Source organism: Oncorhynchus masou, chromosome 15, assembly GCF_036934945.1.
Source record: "Oncorhynchus masou masou isolate Uvic2021 chromosome 15, UVic_Omas_1.1, whole genome shotgun sequence".
Taxonomy (NCBI): domain Eukaryota; kingdom Metazoa; phylum Chordata; class Actinopteri; order Salmoniformes; family Salmonidae; genus Oncorhynchus; species Oncorhynchus masou.
Genome location: NC_088226.1, coordinates 64,459,070 through 64,482,223, shown reverse-complemented (window position 1 = coordinate 64,482,223; position 23,154 = coordinate 64,459,070). Strand labels below are relative to the sequence as shown.

The 23,154-nt window shown below is 44.7% G+C and overlaps 2 protein-coding genes across 7 annotated transcripts in view; one reads left to right on the top strand and one right to left on the bottom strand.

Moving 5' to 3' along the window:
• Positions 1-1,701: 1,701 nt before the first annotated feature.
• Positions 1,702-4,913, top strand: LOC135556650 (ATP-sensitive inward rectifier potassium channel 11-like). Its single transcript, XM_064990024.1, has one exon. It carries the CDS (start codon positions 1,888-1,890, stop codon positions 3,055-3,057), a length of 1,170 nt encoding a protein of 389 aa, XP_064846096.1. The 5' UTR covers positions 1,702-1,887; the 3' UTR covers positions 3,058-4,913.
• Positions 4,914-5,064: 151 nt separating this feature from the next.
• The window catches only part of LOC135556639 (MOB kinase activator 2-like), a 109,312-nt gene continuing 91,222 nt past the window's right edge, over positions 5,065-23,154 (bottom strand). For all 6 annotated transcript variants that reach the window (XM_064990006.1, XM_064990005.1, XM_064990004.1 and 3 more), the window contains 4 exons: positions 14,115-14,275; positions 12,888-12,981; positions 7,141-7,265; positions 5,065-6,857 (listed from right to left, as the gene is read on the bottom strand). In XM_064990006.1, the coding sequence (XP_064846078.1) occupies positions 6,547-6,857; positions 7,141-7,265; positions 12,888-12,981; positions 14,115-14,275 (691 nt within the window). In that variant the 3' untranslated portion in view covers positions 5,065-6,546. The remainder of the gene's footprint in view (positions 6,858-7,140; positions 7,266-12,887; positions 12,982-14,114; positions 14,276-23,154) is intronic.

Here is a 23,154-nt window from a genome sequence, read left to right as displayed (position 1 = left end):
ACTTTCAGATGATGTTTCATATTAGGCTACTGATCAAGTACTACTGAAAGAGGAACAGTTTCTTCTGCCTAGTGCCTTCCCTGATCAAGCTCTGGTTTCAGCCAGGTCACACCAGATGGTCCACAGGACGTCGGGAGATGTCTTCAATACCGGCCACTAGGGGCAATGTGAGCCTCTATTACCATCTAGTAACATAATTGTCAACAATTGATTGGAATTATACAATGCTTTTTCTAGTCACCCAAAGAGCTTTAAGGGGGAAGCTCATCTCATCCACCACCAATGTGTAGCACCCAATGTCTTGAGGCAGAATGCTCACCACACATCAGCTATCAGGTGGAGAGGTGAGGAGGGATATATATATATATATATATATATATATATATATATATATATATATATATATATATATATATATATATATATAATATATATATATATATATACCTATTAGTAATGAGGGGGATGATTAGGTGGCCATGATGGAAATGGGGTCAGGTTGGGAATTTAGCCAGGACACCAGGGTTAACACCCCTACTCTTATGATAATTACCATGGGATCTTTAGTGACCACAGAGAGTAGGAACACCTGTTTAACATTCCATCTGAAAGACAGCATCCTACACAGGGTGATGTCCCCATCACTACCCTGGGGCCTTGGGATATGATCTTAGGAATAGTTCCCCCTTCTGGCCCTCCAACACCACTTCCAGCAGCATCTGATCCATGGTTTAAACCACCAGCTCTGGCTCCCAAGATTGCGCCTTTAATTCCAGTGCTAGGGACTTGTTTTTATTTTTTCTGTCACTAACCTTAACCCTTACAAACCAGTCAAAATTCATGCCTAAATTTAACCGTCAAGTTGTTCTGTTTTAACCCTATCCCAAACCTTAACCCTTACCTTAAACAGTCGGATTGAATGGCTAAACTGAACCATCGAAATACTGAAGAGATTCTGTGAGATCTTGTTGCTAATTTAGCAGCACTGAGCTTCATCTAACCTGCCTGTCTCCCATAGAGATAGTTAGATGACACAACATTGTAACTGTTCTATTATGGCATCTGTGAGAGCATGGGCAGTGCCATTGAGGCAATCTCCATTTTGAAGTAATCAATTATCTTCTTCTACTACTTCTATGAGTTGGTAAACAAACTGAAAGGGTGCATACTGCCCCTGAGTGTGTTGTTTGAACAGGTATAAAGCCAAGGTTGGCGATTTATTGCCACTGCAGTTATACTTCATTGGCTGAACCCTCCTGGTGACCTGGATGGAATTATGTGATCCTTCCTTAACCAATAGGAAGTCCCACCCAGTTGACTACTTAAAAATGGCGAAAGTCCTCGAAAATGGGCTTTTGGGAAATGGAGTCCTCTATGTATCTCTATGCTCCCTCATCAGAACAATGGGGCCGGGGTAGTTGTATCACCTCTGGGTAAAACACTCTGGTTAGTAGACGATTACACCACTCCTGTTACGATATATCTACCTCGTTAAAGGTTGGCCTATACATGAGCCATTTCTGTTTTCATCGTGTGGAAAGCGCGCCAGACCGGTGCGTCAACAGCGATGGAAATATCGAGTTGCAGTTCGTGACTGACAGCGGCAGCTGAATCTTCTCATGAGACTTGGGCGGCTATGGTGGTGCCCCTGCCTAACCGATGTGAGGAGCACACATACTTTTAGAGACTAGATGACAGCACAACACTCTCTCCGGACAGCTGCTGTCATTCGGAAGAGTACTGTCACCGGCGGTTGACCTTCGACGAGAAGACACAGTTGAGAAAAGGAATTCCTTTAACCAATATATTTCATCAAGAGAAGAGGTAGCCAATCTTCGTAATCCAACGCAAGTGGTTAGGGGGTGACTAGTAGGCTATGGGAGCATTATGCTTTCCCGAAAAGGACTGATCCCGGACGACTACTTGCTTACCCGCTTGGCTGAGGATGTCCAGCAGCCTAAATTCAAGGCGTCAAAAGCGCGGAAAGCTCGTTTCGTCGCCAAAAACGGAACCTGTAATGTGGCCCACACCAACATTCGCGAACAGGGACGGTTCCTACAGGATGTTTTCACCACTTTAGTGGATCTAAAATGGCTTCACACGCTTATAATTTTCACTATGTCATTTCTGTGCAGCTGGCTGCTGTTTGCAATGATTTGGTGGCTCATTGCCTTTGCGCACGGCGACCTGGATCAAAAGGGTGACGACTTTGTCCCGTGCGTGACGGACATCCACTCCTTCTCATCTGCGTTCCTTTTCTCCATAGAGGTACAGGTGACCATCGGGTTCGGGGGGCGCATGGTCACAGAGGAATGCTTGTCTGCCATAGTAGTCCTTATCATTCAGAACATCGTGGGTTTGCTGATTAACGCCATAATGCTGGGGTGTATCTTTATGAAGACGGCCCAGGCCAACCGGCGCGCCGAAACGCTGATCTTCAGCAAGCACGCCGTCATCTCCATCCGAAATAACAAACTGTGCTTTATGATCCGTTTAGGGGACCTGCGGAAGAGCATGATCATCAGTGCCACCGTACGGATGCAGGTGGTAAGGCGCACCACCACTTCGGAGGGCGAGGTGGTCCCCCTGGACCAGATAGACATTCACATGGACAACCCCGTGGGGACCAACGGTATTTTCCTGGTGGTTCCTCTCATCATATGCCACGTTATTGACAAAGACAGCCCGCTCTACGAGCTATCGCCATTGGATTTACAAAATAATGATATCGAGGTGGTAGTGGTGCTGGAGGGGGTGGTGGAGACCACGGGGATAACAACCCAGGCCCGTACATCCTACCTGTCTGAGGAGATACTGTGGGGACAGCGCTTTGTGCCCACTATATCCGAGGAGGAGGGCATGTATGCGGTGGACTATTCTAAATTCGGTAACACAGTTAGAGTAGCGACACCCAGCTGCAGTGCCAAGAAACTGGATGAGAAGGGAGGTATCGCCAGGTTTAAACTGCAAGAGCACGCTACCCCGCGGCCGTCGGTGAGAAGGCGGCGGCTCTCACTACGCATGAAGCAATACAGCACCATCAGCCCACTAGCCTAAATAGCCTACTTTTACAGGTATAAAGGAGTTGTCATTGCATTTTGTATATGAACGTAATAGATTTTTATTACCTATTGAATTTTAATGGATAACTTTGTAATACTACAGAAATTAAATGTTTATGTTATAGCAGTGTTATTACTCTGTTCCATGGCACCCACGGGGTGTGCAGGCCTTTTTCTTGCCCAGTCCTAACACCTGCTTCAACCAAAGACGTGATTAGAAGTAGCGTGCATCATGGATAAAAATCACTGCGGAAGCCAGAAAAAAAATCGATAACCTGCTAGTTCATATGCCTTGCGACCGTGATACAACCATGGAGATATATTGCAAGTTGCAAAGAAAACGAGCTGCCTCCGCTATTCCAGCACCATTTCAACATCATCAAAACACCTCTGCTTAGTCTAATAGAGTGACAACCAAAAACAATTTAGTCCAATCAACGTAAGCTAAATATGTGGCTGGCCATGGTTCTGATTTGTGTGTGTGCGCAAGCGGAAAAAACGTTGGGTAAACCTACCTGTAGAGTAATTGAGTACCGTAGTCATAATATCCATAAAACCTAGCAGTCAAGCAAGGAAATGGTTCCAATCGTTTTTCCACCATTTTTCCCATTGTGGATTTTAGAAACACTTAAAATAAGGGCTGTGCTTTGTGTAGGCTTACCCAGGAGTGACATTTTGATAACTGTAAATCTCTCTAGGACAAGGTGACTTTTATCAAAATATGTTCCTGTATTTACCCCACAAAAATAAAATACTAATTAGCTGATGTGTCTATCAGAAAGAACTACAAATGCAATGAGACTGCCGAATCAAGGCAAAGAATCTGGATTAACTATGTAATGTTAGGTAAATGTAGTAATTAATAAATTGGCAACATGTCTTTAAATTGACAATTCTGTCAACTGTGTTGTGCAAGTTTTAAATTGGCACAATACCTGTTAGTAAAACTGTCAGCCAGAGGTGACGTGCAGGATCTTGCAGGGATTCTTGCTTGAGAAATGAATCTTTGCTAAGAAGCCATTTTTGTTTCTTTTTTACTATTTTATATGAACATAATCACAGTAAGGTGCTTACTTGTTACGGCAAAATTTGAAATCAAGATAAAAATGTCTGCACTGGAACTTTAAATAAATAGAATGGTTAAATTAGCATTATTTAGAGCCCCCAGATAGACTTTTGTTGCATTTACAGCTGCAATATGTAACTTTCACATAGAAATACAAGTTATAGATCTGTCACTCATTGAAAGCAATTCTAAGTGGTGCAGTGCACCTTTAATGGGGCTCACACACACTCCCCCCTGTAATTCATACTCAGCGCTGGACCAGAAGAAAAACCTTCACAGCCTGTGGGTATAGTAAAGACCAGGATCAAAGAACACTGTATTTTGTAGCCCAATTGCTCTATTATAGACTGCAATGTGAATGCGACTTTACCTGAAGCATTAGGTGATTTTAGGTGCCTGAATGTCTTGTTTTAGCAATCCCACAATATGCACGTATCAAATACATTCTTTATCAGGGTCCGAAATGAAAACATATGCACATGTATGACAGAATGCAGTTTGATAGATTTATAACATTATGCAAAGTTATGCAAGTACTGTATCCAGTTCGGAGGCAGAGGCCAGTGTGTGTGTACTGGTGCCCAACACCCCCACTGAAGAACGAGCCTCCAGCATGCTTTCCATCTGGCACTGCATTAAAACCAGTAGAACTGACACTGTGGCCCTTGAGGACTTCAGCACCGCTGATCTACATAATGATGCTCTTGTATGGTAAAAATCACTATGGTTTTTGATAGTGTTTATGCAAAGCTTGACTTCGGCAATAAAGAGGAAATGCCTGTTGAAAAGCACTTGACATGTACTGTGTGTGTGTATATATATATATATGTAAGGATGATATGCAGAGGAGAGTTTCCTTGACATGTTTTCCGTGTCATATTTCTATGCATGTCACACATCATCATCAAGTTGACAGAAGACAACACGAGACCGAGCGGCATTTATGTATTTTATTCGATTATAATCAGCAGAGCTTAAAATATTAAATTGCTTTTAACTTAGTTAATAATTAAAATACATAAAAATAAAAGCCAGAACTGAAGAACCCTGCAAACAAAACAAAATTAAAATAAATAGAGAATAAACCCTCCTCCGCGATACAGAGGCTGTCTGATTGATTCCTCTCTCTGTACAGTGAAGATGAAGCAGACCGTGCAGCTTTCTGAATATGTGTAGGATAACATCTTTCATTAACTACTTTCCTCTTTGATCATTTAAAAAGGGAAAATAAAACCCCAAAAAACAAGGGGCTGGGCTGGGGGGCTTCTTCAGCAATACAGAACAGTAAAGCAGACCACACCATACTTCTCCTTTCTCTCCTCCCCTCTTTCTGGGCCTGCAGACATTACCAATGTCCTTGTCCTTCTCCTGTGCTGCTAGAGAGGGCAGGGTGGCCAACGCTCCATCACACCGCAACAAACAGCATTTCCCTGGGGAAGAGGTCTCCACTCTGCACCAACCTCCCCTGTAACCAGACATGGGCACCAGTCTGTCTTGTATTAGCGGGTCTGGTCGTATTAAATAACTTACATAGAATTTTGATATCTTATCTCCCTGTTTGCGTGGCAGTGCCACCCTATGTCTATACTGCCCCCTATGGGTGGCCTCTGGGACAGGGATGTTAAAGAGGGGTTCATCAGGTGAATACATGACTAAAGTAATAAGAGAATGACAACTGTAATATTGAAGGGATAGAGTAGTTTTGTGAACAGAGAGAGAGCGAGGGTGGGAGAGAATAATAGCAGTGACTTGTGTTCTCTCTGGTCCTGAGTAGGAAGCTCTTTAATCATCTCCAGATTAACAACTCAAACAGTGATTGGCTAGTATTGTCCCACTAGGTAGTAACGTGGCTCCCTATAGACCCTCCCCCTTCAATCCTCCCACCACTAGGCAGGAGTGAAGAGCCAATACTCATTGATGAGTCACCTTTTCTCCACACAATGACAACACTGTACAATAGTACGTTCAAGCAAAGCAGTCACCATCCTGAACTGTACTTTAGGCAGAGAACAGAGGGAGAGAAGGGCAAACAGAAACACTGTCTCAAATGAGAAAAACAAATACAACTGAATAAAACTTTTCCAACAGAATAAAATAAAAGTAAAATAAAACCAAAATTAAAATAAAAAACATTACATATTTGTTCCTAGTTTAAATTGCAGAGCAGATGGGAGGGATTTGCCCCTGGAAGGAACAGGCTCACACCAATTCCTGTTGGTGTGGCAACACCCCCCCCCCCTCAAATAAACCTTCCTTCCGGCTGGTTGGTGTCAGTGAAATATCAGGTTAGTGGAAGGTCTCTAAGTCCTGCTGCTGGAGCCTGAGGTCTAGGAAGGGGACCAGGAACGTTTCCATCTCTTCTCTATCTTAATCTTCTACCGTCTTCTTCCCGGGGCTGCTTGTCACGGCACCCCCTGCTCATCTCTCCGTCACGTGGTTGTGTGAGGAGGGGGAGGGGGCCGAGTTAGGGGAGGCGGGTGCTGGGGTGGGGGGCACGGGGGCGCAGAGGATTTCGGACAGGTCGTCCATGATACAGGTCTCCTTGGGGTCGACCAGGTTGAATTCCCTTACGAAAACAATGAAATGTGCGTACAGAGTGTTCAAGTGACCCTGCAGGTCCAGGGCCACTGTCTCCTTAAAATGAGCCCAGTAGAGGTGAGCCAGGACGTGGAAGAGGTACCGGCAAATCTTCTTTACCAAAGAGTCAAACGAGTTGGGGAACTCTTTGCCTGCATGGAGAAAGAGGAGAGAAAAGGGAGAACGAGAATGGTTAAAAAATATTGTGGTCTTTTTTAGTTGGTTTGGCATTGCCAAGCTATTATCACAATGCCAAAACTGTTCCTAAAGTCCAAAAATCATTGGACTTTTACTACTTGAGACATTAGAGGGCAGCAACGGCACAGTTCACAAAGTCCCAGCTTCAGTGTGACGTCAGAGGAGAAGAGGCTATAGTAGTGCCGACGGACCACAGCGAGGCTCTGCATGTCTGGAGTGGACCAGAGCTCAACTCACCATATTTCGTAGGGAAGTTTTCCTCTTCTGTGACCAGCTTCTGCACCAGACTCATGACAAAGTCGACGTACTGAGGGGCAGTGCATTTTGTCTTCTTCCCCCTCTCGTCATACCAGTAGTATATTCTGGACACAAACAGAAAGACAAAGTGGGTTATTTTTCTATGTACATGATCTCGGCTGTTATTCCTTCATCTAGTAGTTATTGCTGACAAGTCATCTTATTTTTAACAGGAACAACCTGGTAGGTTCAATCACTACCTACATCTCATTATTAATCATCTCTGGTAAAAGGATGATTACGAGGCAGCTTTCTTGCACAGCAAGGTGTGCTTTTACAGAAACTCAAAATGGCTGAATCATTCACTTCAGAATGTTGAAAGATGGAAGACACTAGGCCTATGAGAGAGCTTGTGGTTAGAACACATATACTCCTACTTTAATCAACAAGTCCCTTTAGAATCTGTGACAGAGCTGTCCCTTTAGAATCTGTGACAGAGCTGTCCCTTTAGAATCTGTGACAGAGCTGTCCCTTTAGAATCTGTGACAGAGCTGTCCCTTTAGAATCTGTGACAGAGCTGTCCCTTTAGAATCTGTGACAGAGCTGTCCCTTTAGAATCTGTGACAGAGCTGTCCCTTTAGAATCTGTGACAGAGCTGCCCCTTTAGAATCTGTGACAGAGCTGCCCCTTTAGAATCTGTGACAGAGCTGCCCCTTTAGAATCTGTGACAGAGCTGCCCCTTTAGAATCTGTGACAGAGCTGCCCCTTTAGAATCTGTGACAGAGCTGCCCCTTTAGAATCTGTGACAGAGCTGCCATGATTTAACAAGGAATGTAGCTTGTCTACAGCTTTTTTTTACGTATCCAATCACGTAGATACATTTTTATAGGCAGCAATTTCTGTAGGCCTAATGGAAGCTTGGGTGTACAGCACACATCTGTGTGTGTAGAGGGAGAGGTCGGATGGAAATTGAGTGAGACATGTAACAGTGGGAAAATGTAGGGAGAAGAACTGACTTGGCTAGGTCCATTTTTTGTCCTAAGTCGCTAATACACAGAACAAATGGAAAAAACACATGTAGCAATGGTCGTTTTTGTGACAAAATTTCACTGGTCTGTTCAGGCAGCTACAAAACAGATTCCAAATGCCTGAAGGCTCCTGTATGACTGTGATATAACTTCATTGCCCCCTTGCGGTCATACCACGCAATAGGATTTCATGTGGCATTTTGTTAAAATGCTCTCATTGTTTTAACGGAAAACTGGTAAAAATAAATAAAAAAAATCCATTTGTCACATATCCCTAGTGTGGATCTGCCAAACAGGCCTCCAGCCCAGCTAACCACCTCCTAAAATAGACATGTTTGCATATTTTCATTCCAGTGAACTTAACGAACCCCCTGTCCTGGCCCTTCCATTTCCTGATTGGGCCGAATTCCCTGCAGTCTCGGAGTAACACGACACTGATCCCCCAGTCGCACGGCCGCTCACTCTGACTGGTCAAACATTTCCGGAGAGGGGTGACCCAGTTAGATGGTGGTTGTAACTGAATGCCGCCCCTCAGGGCTAGCCACGGGGTATCATGAGTTAGCAAGGTCAAATGGCAAGTCAGTGAAGCCGCCAAACAAAACTAGCACAGCTAGCATGACACTGGCAACCAGGGAATACTGTACTATAGCTAGCAGCGGGATAGTGACGCTAGGCTGGGCATGAGAGCTAAAGGGGTCATAAATTACAGAACACATTACCACAGGCACCACGAGTCAAATAAGAACTCAGGGAAGGACCAGCAAGGTCAAAGCTAGCATGGCTAAAGCAAAAGGGAAACAGAGCTATTAGTAGGATAGCTATTAACTAATGAAGCTAGCAGGGTATGGAAGCTGACAGGCTGGCAAAACTACAAGGGGTAACTGATCTAGCACAGGCACCAAATGAGGCCTTGGGCAGAGCTAGCAAGGTCTGTAGGCTCTACCAAGGTCAAGCTAAAAGGCTAATAGCTTGTAAACAACGGTTGGACGATCTCAAAGCTAGCTAGAACGCAGTAGAGGTAAAGGGTGGGTGGAGTAGTGAGCCCTTTTGGCTGAAAATACGTTGACATATGTCTTTCAACCAATTGTGCTCACTGGGATGGTTGTGTTAGCACTAGCAGCGTGGTCTGGGATTACACATCCTGAATGTACAGCATCCACATAACTGAACCTGCAGGAGGGATTTACTGACCACAGGCCCAGAACCAACACCAGGACAGGGACTCCACACTGAGGACCTACTGACCACAGGCCCAGAACCAACACCAGGACAGGGACTCCACACTGAGGACCTACTGACCACAGGCCCAGAACCAACACCAGGACAGGGACTCCACACTGAGGACCTACTGACCACAGGCCCAGAACCAACACCAGGACAGGGACTCCACACTGAGGACCTACTGACCACTATGCTGAGGAGATTACAGCACTAACACTCACTGGCTAATATACACACCCCCAGCTACCCCAAAACACAAACTGACACACACCCAGCTACCCCAAAACAGACAAGCTTACAAAGACTGGTACAGCCCACCAAAAAACACACCCACCCACAGAAAATGGGCTTAGATAACTACCAAATGGTCCTGTTCCCATAGCTCATGGAAAGTTCCCCTAAAAATAGCTTCACAATGCCTGGGGCAAGAGGGCATGGACCGTGACTGTGTCTCAGTTGTGAGATGGGTGCGTTCATGCCAGGCGGAGGAAGGAAAGGTCGGGGTGCTGTTACTGTGGTACACCATTAGCCTGACTGGCTGGCTACAGGACGCCACCGCCTAAACTCAGCAAAAAAAAAAAAAAAAAAAAAAATCATTTTTCAGTACCCTGTCTTTCAAAGACAATTCGTAAAAATCCAAATAACTTTACAGATCTTCATTGTAAAGGGTTTAAACACTGTTTTCCATGCTTGTTCAATGAACCATAAACAATTAATGAACATGCATCTGTGGAACGGTCGTTAAGACACTAACAGCTTACAGACAGTAGGCAATTAAGGTCACAGTTATGAAAACTTAGGACACTAAAGAGGCCTTTCTACTGACTCTGAAAAACACCAAAAGAAAGATGCCCAGGGTTCCTGCTCATCTGCGTGAACGTGCCTTAGGCATGCTGCTGCAAGGAGGCATGAAGACTGCATGTGGCCTAAGACAGCATTCCAGGGCAGACCACGTGTCACAACACCTGCACAGGATTCGTATATCCGAAGATCACACCTGCAGGACAGTTACAGGATGGCAACAACAACTACCCGAGTTACACCAGGAACACACAATCCCTCCAGCAGTGCTCAGACTGTCCGCAATAGGCTGAGAGAGGCTGGACTAAGGGCTTGTATGCCTGTTGTAAGGCCGGTCCTCACCAGACATCACCGGCAACAACGTCACCTATGGGCACAAACCCACCATCGCTGGACCAGACAGGACTGGAAAAAAGTGCTCTTCACTGACGAGTCGCGATTTTGTCTCACCAGGGGTGATGGTCCGATTCGCATTTATCTTCGAAGGAAGGAGCATTACACCGAGGCCTGTGCTCTGGAGCGGAATTGATTTGGAGGTGCAGGGTTCGTCATGGTCTGAGGCGGTGTGTCACAGCATCATCAGACTGATTGTGTTGTCATTGCAGGCAATCTCAACGCTGTGCGTTGCAGGGAAGACATACTCCTCCCTCATGTGGTACTGTTCCTGCAGGCTCATCCTGACATGACCCTCCAGCATGACAATGCCACCAGCCATACTGCTCGTTCTGTGTGTGATTTCCTGCAAGACAGGACTGTCAATGTTCTGCCATGGCCAGTGAAGAGCCCGGATCTCAATCCCATTGAGCAGGTCTGGGACCTGTTGGATCGGAGGGTGAGGGCAAGGGCCATTCCCCCAGAAATGTCTGGGAACTTGCAGGTGCCTTATAATGGAGGATTTGGGTAACATTTCAAGGCAAGAATTGGCAAATCTGGTGCAGTCCACGAGGAGGAGATGCACTGCAGTACTTAATGCAGCAGGTGGCCACAACAGATACTGACTGTTACTTTTGATTTTGACCTCCCCATTGTTCCGGGATACATTATTCAATTTCTGTTAGTCACATGTCTGTGGAACTTGTTCAGTTTATGTCTCAGTTGTTGAATCTTGTGTTAATATTTGTACGAAGCATAACATGTCAAATTTGCTGAAAATAAAACGCAGTTGACAGTGAGAGGACATTTCTTTTTTTTGCTGAGTTGATATTAGGGTTGTACCCTCCTTGGGGTACACTGGAGGCATCCGGATTCATGGGGTTTGGAAAGGTACTTCACTACAATATTGCACACTTTGTACAGCCACATCTATTTAGCTGTTTTCTACCATGTAGCCTATTATTGTAACCTAACAATATGCTTCACCATACAGGATCCCTTCACATGCCTGACACAGAACACCAACCTCTCCCACTCTTTAGGGTGTGGGTACCCACAGTAGCAAAGAAGGGGACAGCGGGTGTGGGAAAACACAGTAACGTTAAATGGGGTCAACCCTGGAACATGTTCGTCACAAATCTGGCATTTCTCAACAGCTTCTCCATTGTTTGGTTTTCCTCTGTCATTACCTCCCCGTGTTTGTAGTGTGGTTTTAGCCTAAACGTGTGGATCTGTTTTTTTTACGGTCCTATAACTAGGTGTAGGTGAGGGCAGCCTCTTTCCAAGACGCCACCCCACCCCGACAGGGTCAACTCATTGGGTAAGTACTCAGTCAACCTCCTCCACTCTGCTTGACAGGGATGAATAGGCCTCCATGTTATGTCTAACACTTGTTTCACTACTGCAGCGGTATGCCCTGCCTTCGTACCCGGGTAGATAACAGGGTTCTCTGTACTGAGTATAGGTATTCCTTTATGAACAACACTGGCTGGCAGTGATATTTTAAGACCCTGTTTGGACTTCTGAGCTAAACTTTCATCAGAGTGCTGGTATAGTGATGACTCGTGTTCTCCCATAATGACTTCTATATGTTTGAAAGGGTTTTACGACAGGGGCAATAACTATTAGCTAGATAGTTACGTTGGCATTGGAACGCACAGAAATAAAATTTCCTCAGAACGGTTTGATCTCTGCTCTCTATCCTCACTATGCACCAGTCCAGACAGGAACACTGTGTTCAGAGACCTCACTATGCACCAGTCCAGACAGGAACACTGTGTTCAGAGACCTCACTATGCACCAGTCCAGACAGGAACACTGTGTTCAGAGACCTCACTATGCACCAGTCCAGACAGGAACACTGTGTTCAGAGACCTCACTATGCACCAGTCCAGACAGGAACACTGTATTCAGAGACCTCACTATGCACCAGTGCAGACAAGAACACACGATACCTCAGAAAGGCTCATGTGATTTGAGAATACTCGCAGCATATTCCGACATTCTTTGACTAACATTAGATACCTTTAAAGTTCTCAACTTTAGAACACACACAGAGACAGACAGACACAGAGAGAGAGAGAGAGACAGACGAGCCAGTCAGCCAGACAGAGAGCCAAACAGAGAAGGGACACAAACAACAGAAAGACATAGGGAACATTGAGTACAGCCCTGTGGTCAGGAGCTCTCCTGCTTTCAACAGACGGTCTGTTGCCGTGTCAGCGCATCCTTGATAAATTATCCAATGGGTTGTGAGACTGATAAATAACCCAATTGGAGGCCAGAGAACTGATGAATAAACCAATGGTGGGGGAGATGACTTACGTGTTGCAGGCCGTCATGGCTTGACAGGTCTCCCCAGTACAGAACTCTGAGATGGTGCTGTACTGCAGGTTTATTAGATTGAAGAAGGTCGTCGCTGAAGGGAGAGAAGAGAAGCACACTCAGTAATACCCACAGTCTGCTCAAGGCCGAGCCTCGTCAAATAGTCTACATACATCAAATTCCTTCAAATACTTAGGCTGCTACTTTGAAGTATTTGATATGCTATTTGATCCAAGAAAGTACTGTTTCTGAACACAATCATTCTGCAGTGTAATGTTTACAGTGAATGGAACAAACAACCCGATGTTTTGTTTACTATATTTCACGTTGAACGGTAGTTCTGCCCCAGGTATAAGACAGAGGGGGACGAGGTTGGAGGTATTGGCAGGTTACTGAACTGTTGGCTCCATTCATGACCGGTATTTTGGCAACTTCTTTATATGTTTCTCAGGCTTCTTTGGCAAATGTTTGTGGCCAAATGTACATAGCATACAACGTTATTAACAGTTCACATAAAGTGGCTGAAGTCAAACATTCTTCCCAAGACGAGCGCCGTTTGAGTTCCAATGCAAATTCTATTAGTGGTTGATACGACTCGATACGGACGGGGCTCGGCCGAGTTGCCCAACTCCCTGATTTCACGCAGAAAAATGCAGTCACAGGCTAAAACACGTTCCATTTGTTTTTACATGATGCGGTTTCTCAACACAGACTGATAAAACAGGGTGTTACAGGACTTACAAATCCCCAGAGAAGATGCCTGTAAACTATCAACAGCAGATATTCTTGTATCGTATAATATTTAAGATAATAGTTAACCGTTTGGGGAGAAGGCACTAGATAAAAACACTATAGAACAGGCAGTGGATTGTCAATGGAGGATGTAGCCATTTCATCCTGCAGGAAACTACAGGGGTTCAGACACTTCCAGACAAGATGTCTAAGATGGAGGTGCCCGAGATGATGTTGTTCTTATAGAGTCATTATATAACGTAAGGAGCTGAACCTGGAGTTAAACTTTCAGAGGATTTAGCTGCAGCGCTGTTATAGAATACACATCCAAAGAGAAGACACTGAAAAAGGCAGAAATTTAGATGTCTGAGTACCGGGGAGATATAAGTAAATCAGTCGAGTGTTTAGCTGTTCTGGGAGCGTTATCTTGTGTCTGGTGGAACCTCAAATATGACCCAAAAATGATTTCATTCTGATTAGCTGCTGGTAACTCACTGTTGCTGGCGAGCCATTCGTTGAGGTCTATCTCCCTGGGCAGCAGCACCAGCTCTTTGAGGTCGAAGTCAACCACGCGTACTTTAGTGAACTCCGCCTCCAGATACTGCTTCTTCTCTTCCGCTGGTGGTTTCTTCCCATTGGGCTTCGTCTTAGACTTCCTGTATGGGACAGGAAGAGAAAAGGGGACAGGTTAGAGCAATTCACAGGGACATTCACAGACGAAAGAGGAACTTTTTAGAACTCTTCAGTTTGACTCAAATCAAGGCAGTGACTGCAGCAAGCAACTAAAGTATGACATTGCAGATGGGTGGTTTCGGATGCATTAAATGCACGTTGCGCCGGGGTCACCGTGTCTCTCCCGCTGAGGGCCATGCACCCAGTGTCTGTACAGACAGCTTTTGGTTCAAGTACCTGACCCAGAGCGTGACTCCTGACCTGCCGTTAGGACCAGTTACCACAGTTAGCCGCCGACAGCGCCATGTACTTCCAGCCCTGTTTTAACAGGGGACTGTCATATCACACTCCCACGACACTTCCAGGTCCAAAACCTTTCGCCCCCCCACCTCAAAATCTTGTCCACTAATACAGCCTATCCAGGGGTTAACTGTTGAATGGGTTAATAGGCTAGTGAAACAAGTACAGACAAAGGCAGGGTTGTGGGACAATGCAGGCCTGGCTCAATTGAAGTTAAGACCATTACAGCACAGAGAGGTATTCCGTTTGTTTTCCTATTTTCTGGCATCCCTCTTCATGGCAGTCAAGTGTTCAGGGTTTAACATCTCGGGGTTTTCACTGAGCTCTGACTTCTATGGAGTTTCAGAGTACCACTCTAGAACACGATTAGCATTCCAACGGCTTAATTCCTCGCTCCCTCTTCAGTATTCCCTTCCTCTACATTTCCATTTCCTTCCCTCGCTCGCTCCCTCTCTTTTGGCGGTCTTCAGTTGGGGTTTGTTTAAGGACAGGGGAGTTTCACTTTCTGCCTTGAATTTATTGCGCCTCTGTTGACCTTAATTTCCACCATCCACCCCCTCCAGTCCACAACCTGTCTAAACACAATATAACCCCCCCCCCCCCTCCCATGTGTTCTTGGCTCAAGCCTTTCCCTCTCAGATCCGAACTCCTGGAAGACTGGCGCAGGTCCAGAATCAGGAGGAACAACGTGAGAGCAGTGTGGCTCTGATGACAGTCTATTCAGCAGGAGCCAATCAGAAGCATACATCTGTGCTTTCCAGTTAAACACACACATTGAAAGACAGAGGAAACTACCATTAAATGTACAGATAATGTCTAGAACGTTCACTGCCAACTTCTCATGTTTGAGGACTTCTGTAACCACCCTCTACTGCAGGTGTGTCAAACTCATTTTGCTACGGGGGCCGAATTGAAAATGTGTTTTATTTCCTTGCCGTCAAAATGTGGAAAATAATTTCCTGTTGACATGGTGTTGGGAATTTAATACTCCCTGACTGTCTAGCTTCCATTTCAGTCATTCTTACCGAGCCGGACAGTCAAGAAACTGCATGTATAAAGGTTAATTATCCTTCTACAGTTTCCTTTTGAATTTAAATATACATACATACACATATATAGAACTATACATATAAATATACGCATATAGAATTACACACACACATATAAATAAAAATACACTACCAATCAGAAGTTTGAGTTCACTTAAAAATATCCTTGTTTTTGAAAGCACATTTATTGTCCATCAAATTGACCAGAAATACAGTGTTGACATTGTTAATGTTGTAAATGACTTTTGTCGCTGGAAACGGCAGATTTATATGGACTATCGACAGAGGCGTATAGTGTATGTAAACTTCTGACCCATCAGTTAGGATCACCACTTTATTTTAAGAATGTGAAATGTCAGAATAATAGCAGACAGATTTATTTCAGCTTTTATTTAGTTAATCACATTCCCAGTGGGTCAGAAGTCTACATACACTCAATTAGTACATGGTAGCATTGCCTTTAAATTGTTTAACTTAGAACAAATGTTTCGGGTAGCCTTCCACAAGCTTCCCACAATAAGTTGGGTGAATTTTGGCCCATTCCTCCTGACAAAGCTGGTGTAACTGAGTCAGGTTTGTAGGTCTCCTTGTTCGCACATGCCTTTTCAGTTCTGCCCACAAATTTTCTAAAGGATTGAGGTCAGGGCTTTGTGATGGCCACTCCAATACCTGGACTTTGTTGTCATTAAGCCATAACTTTGGAAGTATGCTTGTGGTCATTGTCCATTTGGAATTCCCATTTGTGACCAAGCTTTAACTTCCTGAATGACGTTGAGATTTTGCTTCAATATATCCACATCATTTTCTTTCCTCATGGTGCCATCTATTTTGTGAAGTGCATCAGTCCCTCCTGCAGCACCCCCACAACATGATGCTGCCACCCCCGTGCTTCACAGTTGGGATGGTGTTCTTCGGTTTGCAAGCTTCCCCTTTTCCTCCAAACATACGGCAAAACAATATGGCAAAACAGTTCTATTTTTGTTTCATCAGACCAGAGGACATTTCTCCAAAAGGTACGATCTTTGTCCCAATGTGCAGTTGCAAACCGTAGTCTGGCTTTTATATGGCAGTGGCTTCTTCCTTGCTGAGCGGCCTTTCAGGTTATGTCAATATAGGACTTGTTTTACTGTGGATATAGATACTTTTGTACCCGTTTTCTCCAGCATCTTCACAAGGTCCTTTGCTGTTGTTCTGGGATTGATTTACACTTTTCGCACCAGATTACGTTCAACTCTTGGGGAGACAGAATGCATCTACTTCCTGAATGGTATGACAGTTGCATGGTCCCATGGTGTTTATACTTGCGTACTATTGTTTGTACAGATGAACGTGGACCTTCAGGCGTTTGGGAATTGCTCCCAAGGATGAACCAGACTTGTGGAGGTCTACAAATGTTTTTCTGAGGTCTTGGCTGATTTATTTTGATTTCCCATGATGTCAAGCAACGAGGTACTGAGTGTGAAGGTAGGCCTTGACATCCACAGGTACACCTCCAATTAACTCAAATGATGTCAATTAGCCTATCAAAAGCCATGACGTCATTTCCTGGAATTTTCCAAGCTGCTTAAAAGGCACAGTCAACTTAGTGTATGTAAACTTCTGACCCACTGGAATTGTGATACAGTGAAATAATCTGTCTGTAAACAATTGTTGGAAAAATTACTTGTGTCAAGCACAAAGTAGATGTCCTAACCGACTTGCCAAAACTATAGTTTGTTAACAAGAAATTTGTGGAGTGGTTGAAAAATGAGTTTAAATGACTCCAACCTAAGTGTATGTAAACTTCCGACTTCAACTATAATATATATATTTATTTTTTTGGGACCTCCCAGCTCTATGGTCTGACTCACTGTCCCGAGGACTAGAGGGCTGTAGATTAGAAATGAGAGAGACGCACACAAAACAGCAGACAGGGCTGGTCCCTGGTCAGTTCTTGAGCGTTAATGCGGGACCAGGATGGTGACAACTGTCCAGCTGGTCAGGAAATGAGATGGACTTATAGAGAGAGGCAGAGCGATTGAAGGAGAGAGTGAGGGTCATTGACAGAGCCAACAGCTGTGAGATCCAGTCAATCATGCAGCTATTGAACCCACAACTGTCAGGCCCCTATAAAGACCTTCAATCAAGTCTGAGTTGGCGAATTTGGTTATTGAATGAAAAAAGGATTTAAGACACTCTGCATTCCTCCCAGAATAAGACAGGCCCTCTGAGTGTTCAGTCTGGTCTGTTTCTCCTCCAGAAATCATCCGGAGACTTCAAAGTCATGCACGCAAAAACCTTGACAAATTCAAACACACTTCAAGTAGTCTGATTGAATAACCCATTAATGTTGGCTAGACTAGGTCCCTGAACACTATTTGAGTCCCAATCTTAAGAGACCCAGCTGGTGAGCGTGACTACATAGTCTATGGCATGCATGGTTTCCTCCTAGTACCAGACAGTGCCAACTTCCGGTCCATTCACCAGCCAGAGACATGTCTGGCCCTGGCCTCTGGTCTGATCGAGCCTTGCCTGGTCAGCAGGATGCATACAATGCCTTTTATGGCAAAGACCCTGCCTGGAGAACTTTACCAAGAGCAGGCACAGTCCTATGTGAGTATCAGGGGAGGGGTACTAGCAGAGGGGAAGTTCTCTGTATCCTAAAATAAACTAATTGCTCCAGGATGTACCTCCTTGTACCACACATACGTGGGAAGGAGGCAGGGTTTGGAAAATGAGGAAATTAGGGAAAAGGCGAGACAGGAAGTGGCTTAGTGATACAGAATGTTTTCAAAAGGGGAAAAAAACTTGGCCAAGAGGGCAGAGAAAAGATTAAGAGAAAGGCCTGAGCCAGATGAGAGAGGGCAGTGTAAGGCCTCAGGCTCTTGACCCTGGACAGGTGAGGTTAGAGAGGGCAGTGTAAGGCCTCGGGCTCTTGACAGGTGAGAGGTTAGAGAGGGCAGTGTAAGGCCTCAGGCTCTTGACCCTGGACAGGTGAGTCTGTGGTCACAGAGAGGGAGAGACAGGTCAACATGAAAGACATTGAATGATGGAAAAGGGAAGAGGAGAGGGAGAATAAAGAGGGAAATAGAAGGGGAAGAAAAGAGAGAGAGACTCATTAATAATTAGCTAGGAGTGTTATCTGTAGTGTCCCAGACTTTAAATTAGGCCAGGAAAAGAAGACTGGTGTAGCATTGTAAAATAGGACCTTTCCCACCTCAAAGAAGTGGTAGACAGTGACAAACTCAGGAAGAGGAGGACAGAGTGACCGCGTTCGTGTTTCTGGAAACTACTGTGGATCGTTTCAGAAGTGGACCATTCAGTGCCTGTGACCATCACTCTTCAAGTCCAGAAAATCCACAGGTTTATCTACCACTGTGCAAACAATGTTAGCACAGTGAGTGCAGTTTCCAATGCTCCTCATCAGAAGTCAACTAGTATTGTAGGCCTGTAAGAAAAAGGCTGTGTGGCTGCCGAACTTGCAGTGTTCAAGACTAAAATAGATAACCCACTAACGAGGTAGCCTTCTGGCAGGTACAACACAAGACTGGCTGTTACTGCCCCAACAACTTGCTTCCAAGTAATAGCATTATCACCACCACCATCCTCATCATCACCACCACTTGGGAAAACACGTTACAGAGGAATTAGCTGGAAGTGTTGACTGCATGTACTATGCCAACAGTGCTGGATTTAAGTAGGCAACCTTGGAATCGAGCCACATGGCCACTTTGTACACATGGCTGGCTAACTCTTTAGTCATCACCTGAACAATGAAACATGCACCAAGTCCACCTCCACTGAGGCACGAACACATTGCTACTTTAAGGCTTGGAACAAGAGCATTTCCTCATTTGTATTAGTGCATTGACTGCAGTATGCAATCTAAGCACATTTGGTATGACTTACCCCTTTGCTAACTTTACCCATGTATTTACTTTCCCCTCAGTCAGTGTCACCTGCTGCCAAGCCCAATATTGCACAACTGTTGCTTTAATTGCCTGGTGAATTTGGGAAGCATCTAACAATTGGCATATGGAAGTGGTTAATGCAATCTGTGACAGGGGACAACATTCAGCATCCATCCAACACAGTTCAAGTAAACAAGATGGCTTCCAGCACAGATCTAGGATCAGCTAACCCTAACCCACCCCAAAACCCTCAAACAAAAGGGGAAAAACACATTGTCCTCATGATGGTTGAGGTTTTGATGGAGGGAGAACTTGTGCTTGGAGCGTAAACAACAAAGTTATGCCAGACAATGTGAGGAGTTTTTCCCCCTGTTCTCCATGAAGAGGAGCTATGATGGATTTCTGAAGCGCCGACTGAGCAGGTTTCCATGTAGCCCTGGTATGTGGAGGTGAACTCCGTCAACACCAGAGAAACATGCTGCTTTTCTTACCACCTGGACTTAATGCAACACCAGCTGACCAGCAGTGTTTCCAGTGGAAAACCACCCTACAGTATTTACAGTGACGGCAGAAGAGACAAGACAACATCCGGAACAGAGGCGTAGATGTTCTTGCTGTAGGTTTTGGACCAGCGAAACATAAACCTGAACAACAACCCGAGCAACAAAGCAAAACAACCCCAAGATAAGTCAGAGGCCAAAACATATTTTACATTGTACTTCACCAGGTAGGCTAGTTGAGAACAAGTTCTCATTTACAACTGCGACCTGGTCAAGATAAAGCAAAGCAGTGCGACACACACAGTTACATGAGATAAACAAACGTACAGTCAATAACACAATTGATTCACAAAAAGTGAATCAATCCAAAGTAAAAAGGGTTCCTTCCTCCTGTTGTGATCTGATGTTGGCATTTTAGTCATTTAGCAGATGCTCTTATCCTGAGAGATTTACAGTAGTGAGGAGACACATATTTGTTCCATTGGCAGTGTTCATCCCAACTGTAATAGAGGATCAATACGTGAGCAAGATGCTTGAACCCTACTGCATACTCTCAGCTCTTCCCCATTTTGTAAGTACAAAGTTTGGCTTGAGAATATCAGCTTTAGATTCCTTGATTCCAGTTAGACCTACAGATCTATTTCAGGCATCTAAATTGAGTATACTTCTCAATGGCTCTTTTCCCTGAAAAACCACAGACCGAGGAGGTGCAGGCCGAGCCAGCCGAGCCATAACAGCCATTACTGGGTTATAAAGATACAGGAGTAAGGGCAGAAATCTGCACACGTATCATACACAGCTAGTCTCGGAGGAAATGTGTAACAATGGCAGTCTTCTCTGATTTCTTTGACTTTCAGAAGTCACGGCCAAACTGTCCTCTGAGGCCTGTTTGATGCAAGTCTTCTATAGCCATGTGACGTCTGGTACATCGGTTTGTCTTATTAACCTTGTTGAATGTACTTTCATTCCATGTTAGCCACAGTCACATTCATTTCCCTTCACGGAGGATCACTTGACAGAGGCTCGCTTACAAAAATGTGTTAGAGGCTCAAGGTCCCTCCTCCCCATGCCTCTGTGCTGCCATAAGGTTACTTACAAGCGTCACTCTGTTCACTACATACGTGTGGGATTTTTGGAGCAGCAGACACTTACATTTTGATTTGACCCCCCTTTCTCCCCAATTTCGTGGTATGGTGCGCGATGAGACAAGGACATCCCTACCGGCTAAACCCTCCCTAACCCGGACGGCGCTAGGCCAATTGTGCATCGCCCCACGGACCTCCCGGGCGCGAACCCAGAGCCTCTGGTGGCAGCAGAGGACACCTTTTGGCAACATGAACACCTCGCTGTTCCCACTCCCATTCACAACGGGCGATAGCAACGGTTTTTTTGTTTTGTCAAGCAAGGAAGAGTAACCTTCCCTTGCTGGTAGTAGCTAACTGGCAGCCTGGCCAGCTTGCTTAGCCTGGCTACAAACATAGCAAGCTAGCTAGCCTTTAGCTTCCCACATCTCCATGGGAAATAATCAGATTTATAATATTTTTTGAAATATGCCTTGGCAAATATTATTCTACTTGCCGGTGAAAACTTGAACATTATCCCAGTTTGATATGCTGCTTGTGTATTCATTCCCATATCAGCTACAAATAGAAAGCCATCATGTTTTGGTCATGATGAGGAAAAGCACTTGGATAGCTAGTCGGCTACAGCAGGTTCCATTTCACGCCCTTTTGTGACGAAAAGCGACACTGCAACAATGCGCTCAGCATATAGCTTCTCCGTAGAGCATGGAGTAAGCCATCGGACTAAACCCCATTCAGAGCACCACTTCCCATACTGAGCACAAGGGACCCCCCGCTGACACATTGTAGGGTCATCAACATCACAGACGTGTGAGAGAGAACATCTTCGGGGCCTAGCCCCGTCTGGTCCACTAAGGTATCCTTCCTTCATTTCCTTGAAGTAATTGCTGATTTCACAAGATTGCAAGGTTTTTGCCACACCTTGTTCACCCATCCAGTCATATCAGATCACATCAAGTGATTACATAGAGGGATTTTTCATGTACTCAAACAAAGTCACGATTTCATTGTGCAGTCTTCTCACAGGCCCTAGTTATCCTAACCCATACATCTCAACATGAATTTACCCACTTCAACCTCAATGTAACCTGCCTCTATATTCAGCCGTTTCACTATTGAGGAAACAAGGTTGGGTAATGTGTTTTCTTCCCTGTGAGCTGAGAACAAGGCATACTGTAGGCCTACTTATTAACTTCATATAACCATTTTGTTCTTCTTCCTCAAACGTCACTGGAAAATCCCCTTGAAGGTCATAAAAGCAAACCTTTAAAGGCGGTACGTGTAGGTAGGCTACATCCATCAACCAATTTCAAATCGCTGTGGTATTCTAAAGTAAATTAAGTTAGGCAAGGGTATGAAGAACTTGTCGTTAACCGTTAGGTTTTACAGATTGTTATCCGCTACAGTAATGTAGGACTGACCCCATTTAGTCCACTGGTTGATTGTTTGGTCGACCGAGATTTCTTCAGTTGAGCAGTAGTGAAAACAACAACAAAATCTATATATAGAGTGTACAAGAGACCAGTCTGATTCGTGCATGTCTGAGTGGACTAATCCATTGTGGACGTGGGGATGGTACTCTAAGACATTTGCTACTGAAATTGTATATGGTTATATTACATAAGAACAATTATGCAACACTAATAAAAATTATTTTATATCAAATGCGCTTTCTCCCGCATTGGATAGTGGTCTCTGTCCACGGTTCTGAACGATCAGAACGCTGTTGAATTAGCACCTTTTCCTAGAACATGTTGCTATGTGCATAATTGCAATGTTAACCAGCATTTTGGTGTTGAGAAGAATGCAGCGGAGGCAGCAGCAGAATGAGTAATAGACAATAAGGCAAAGGCTGTTTTCTCTAAGCAAAGTGAGGAGAGTAAACCCCAACTTAATTAGGTGTATGATCAATAGCCTAACTGCTAAATGTGCCTGGCTTTACAAATTATCTATTTATAGAAATAAGACAGATCCTGCTTCTCTGTTGCCTGTTTGAGTGTTTGTTTAATAGCCTCCTGATTCCGTGAGCACCAAGACTCATG

Coding starts and splice junctions, on each gene's coding strand:
- LOC135556650 (XM_064990024.1), top strand. CDS start 1,888: ATGCTTTCCCGAAAAGGACTGATCCCGGACGACTACTTGCTTACCCGC.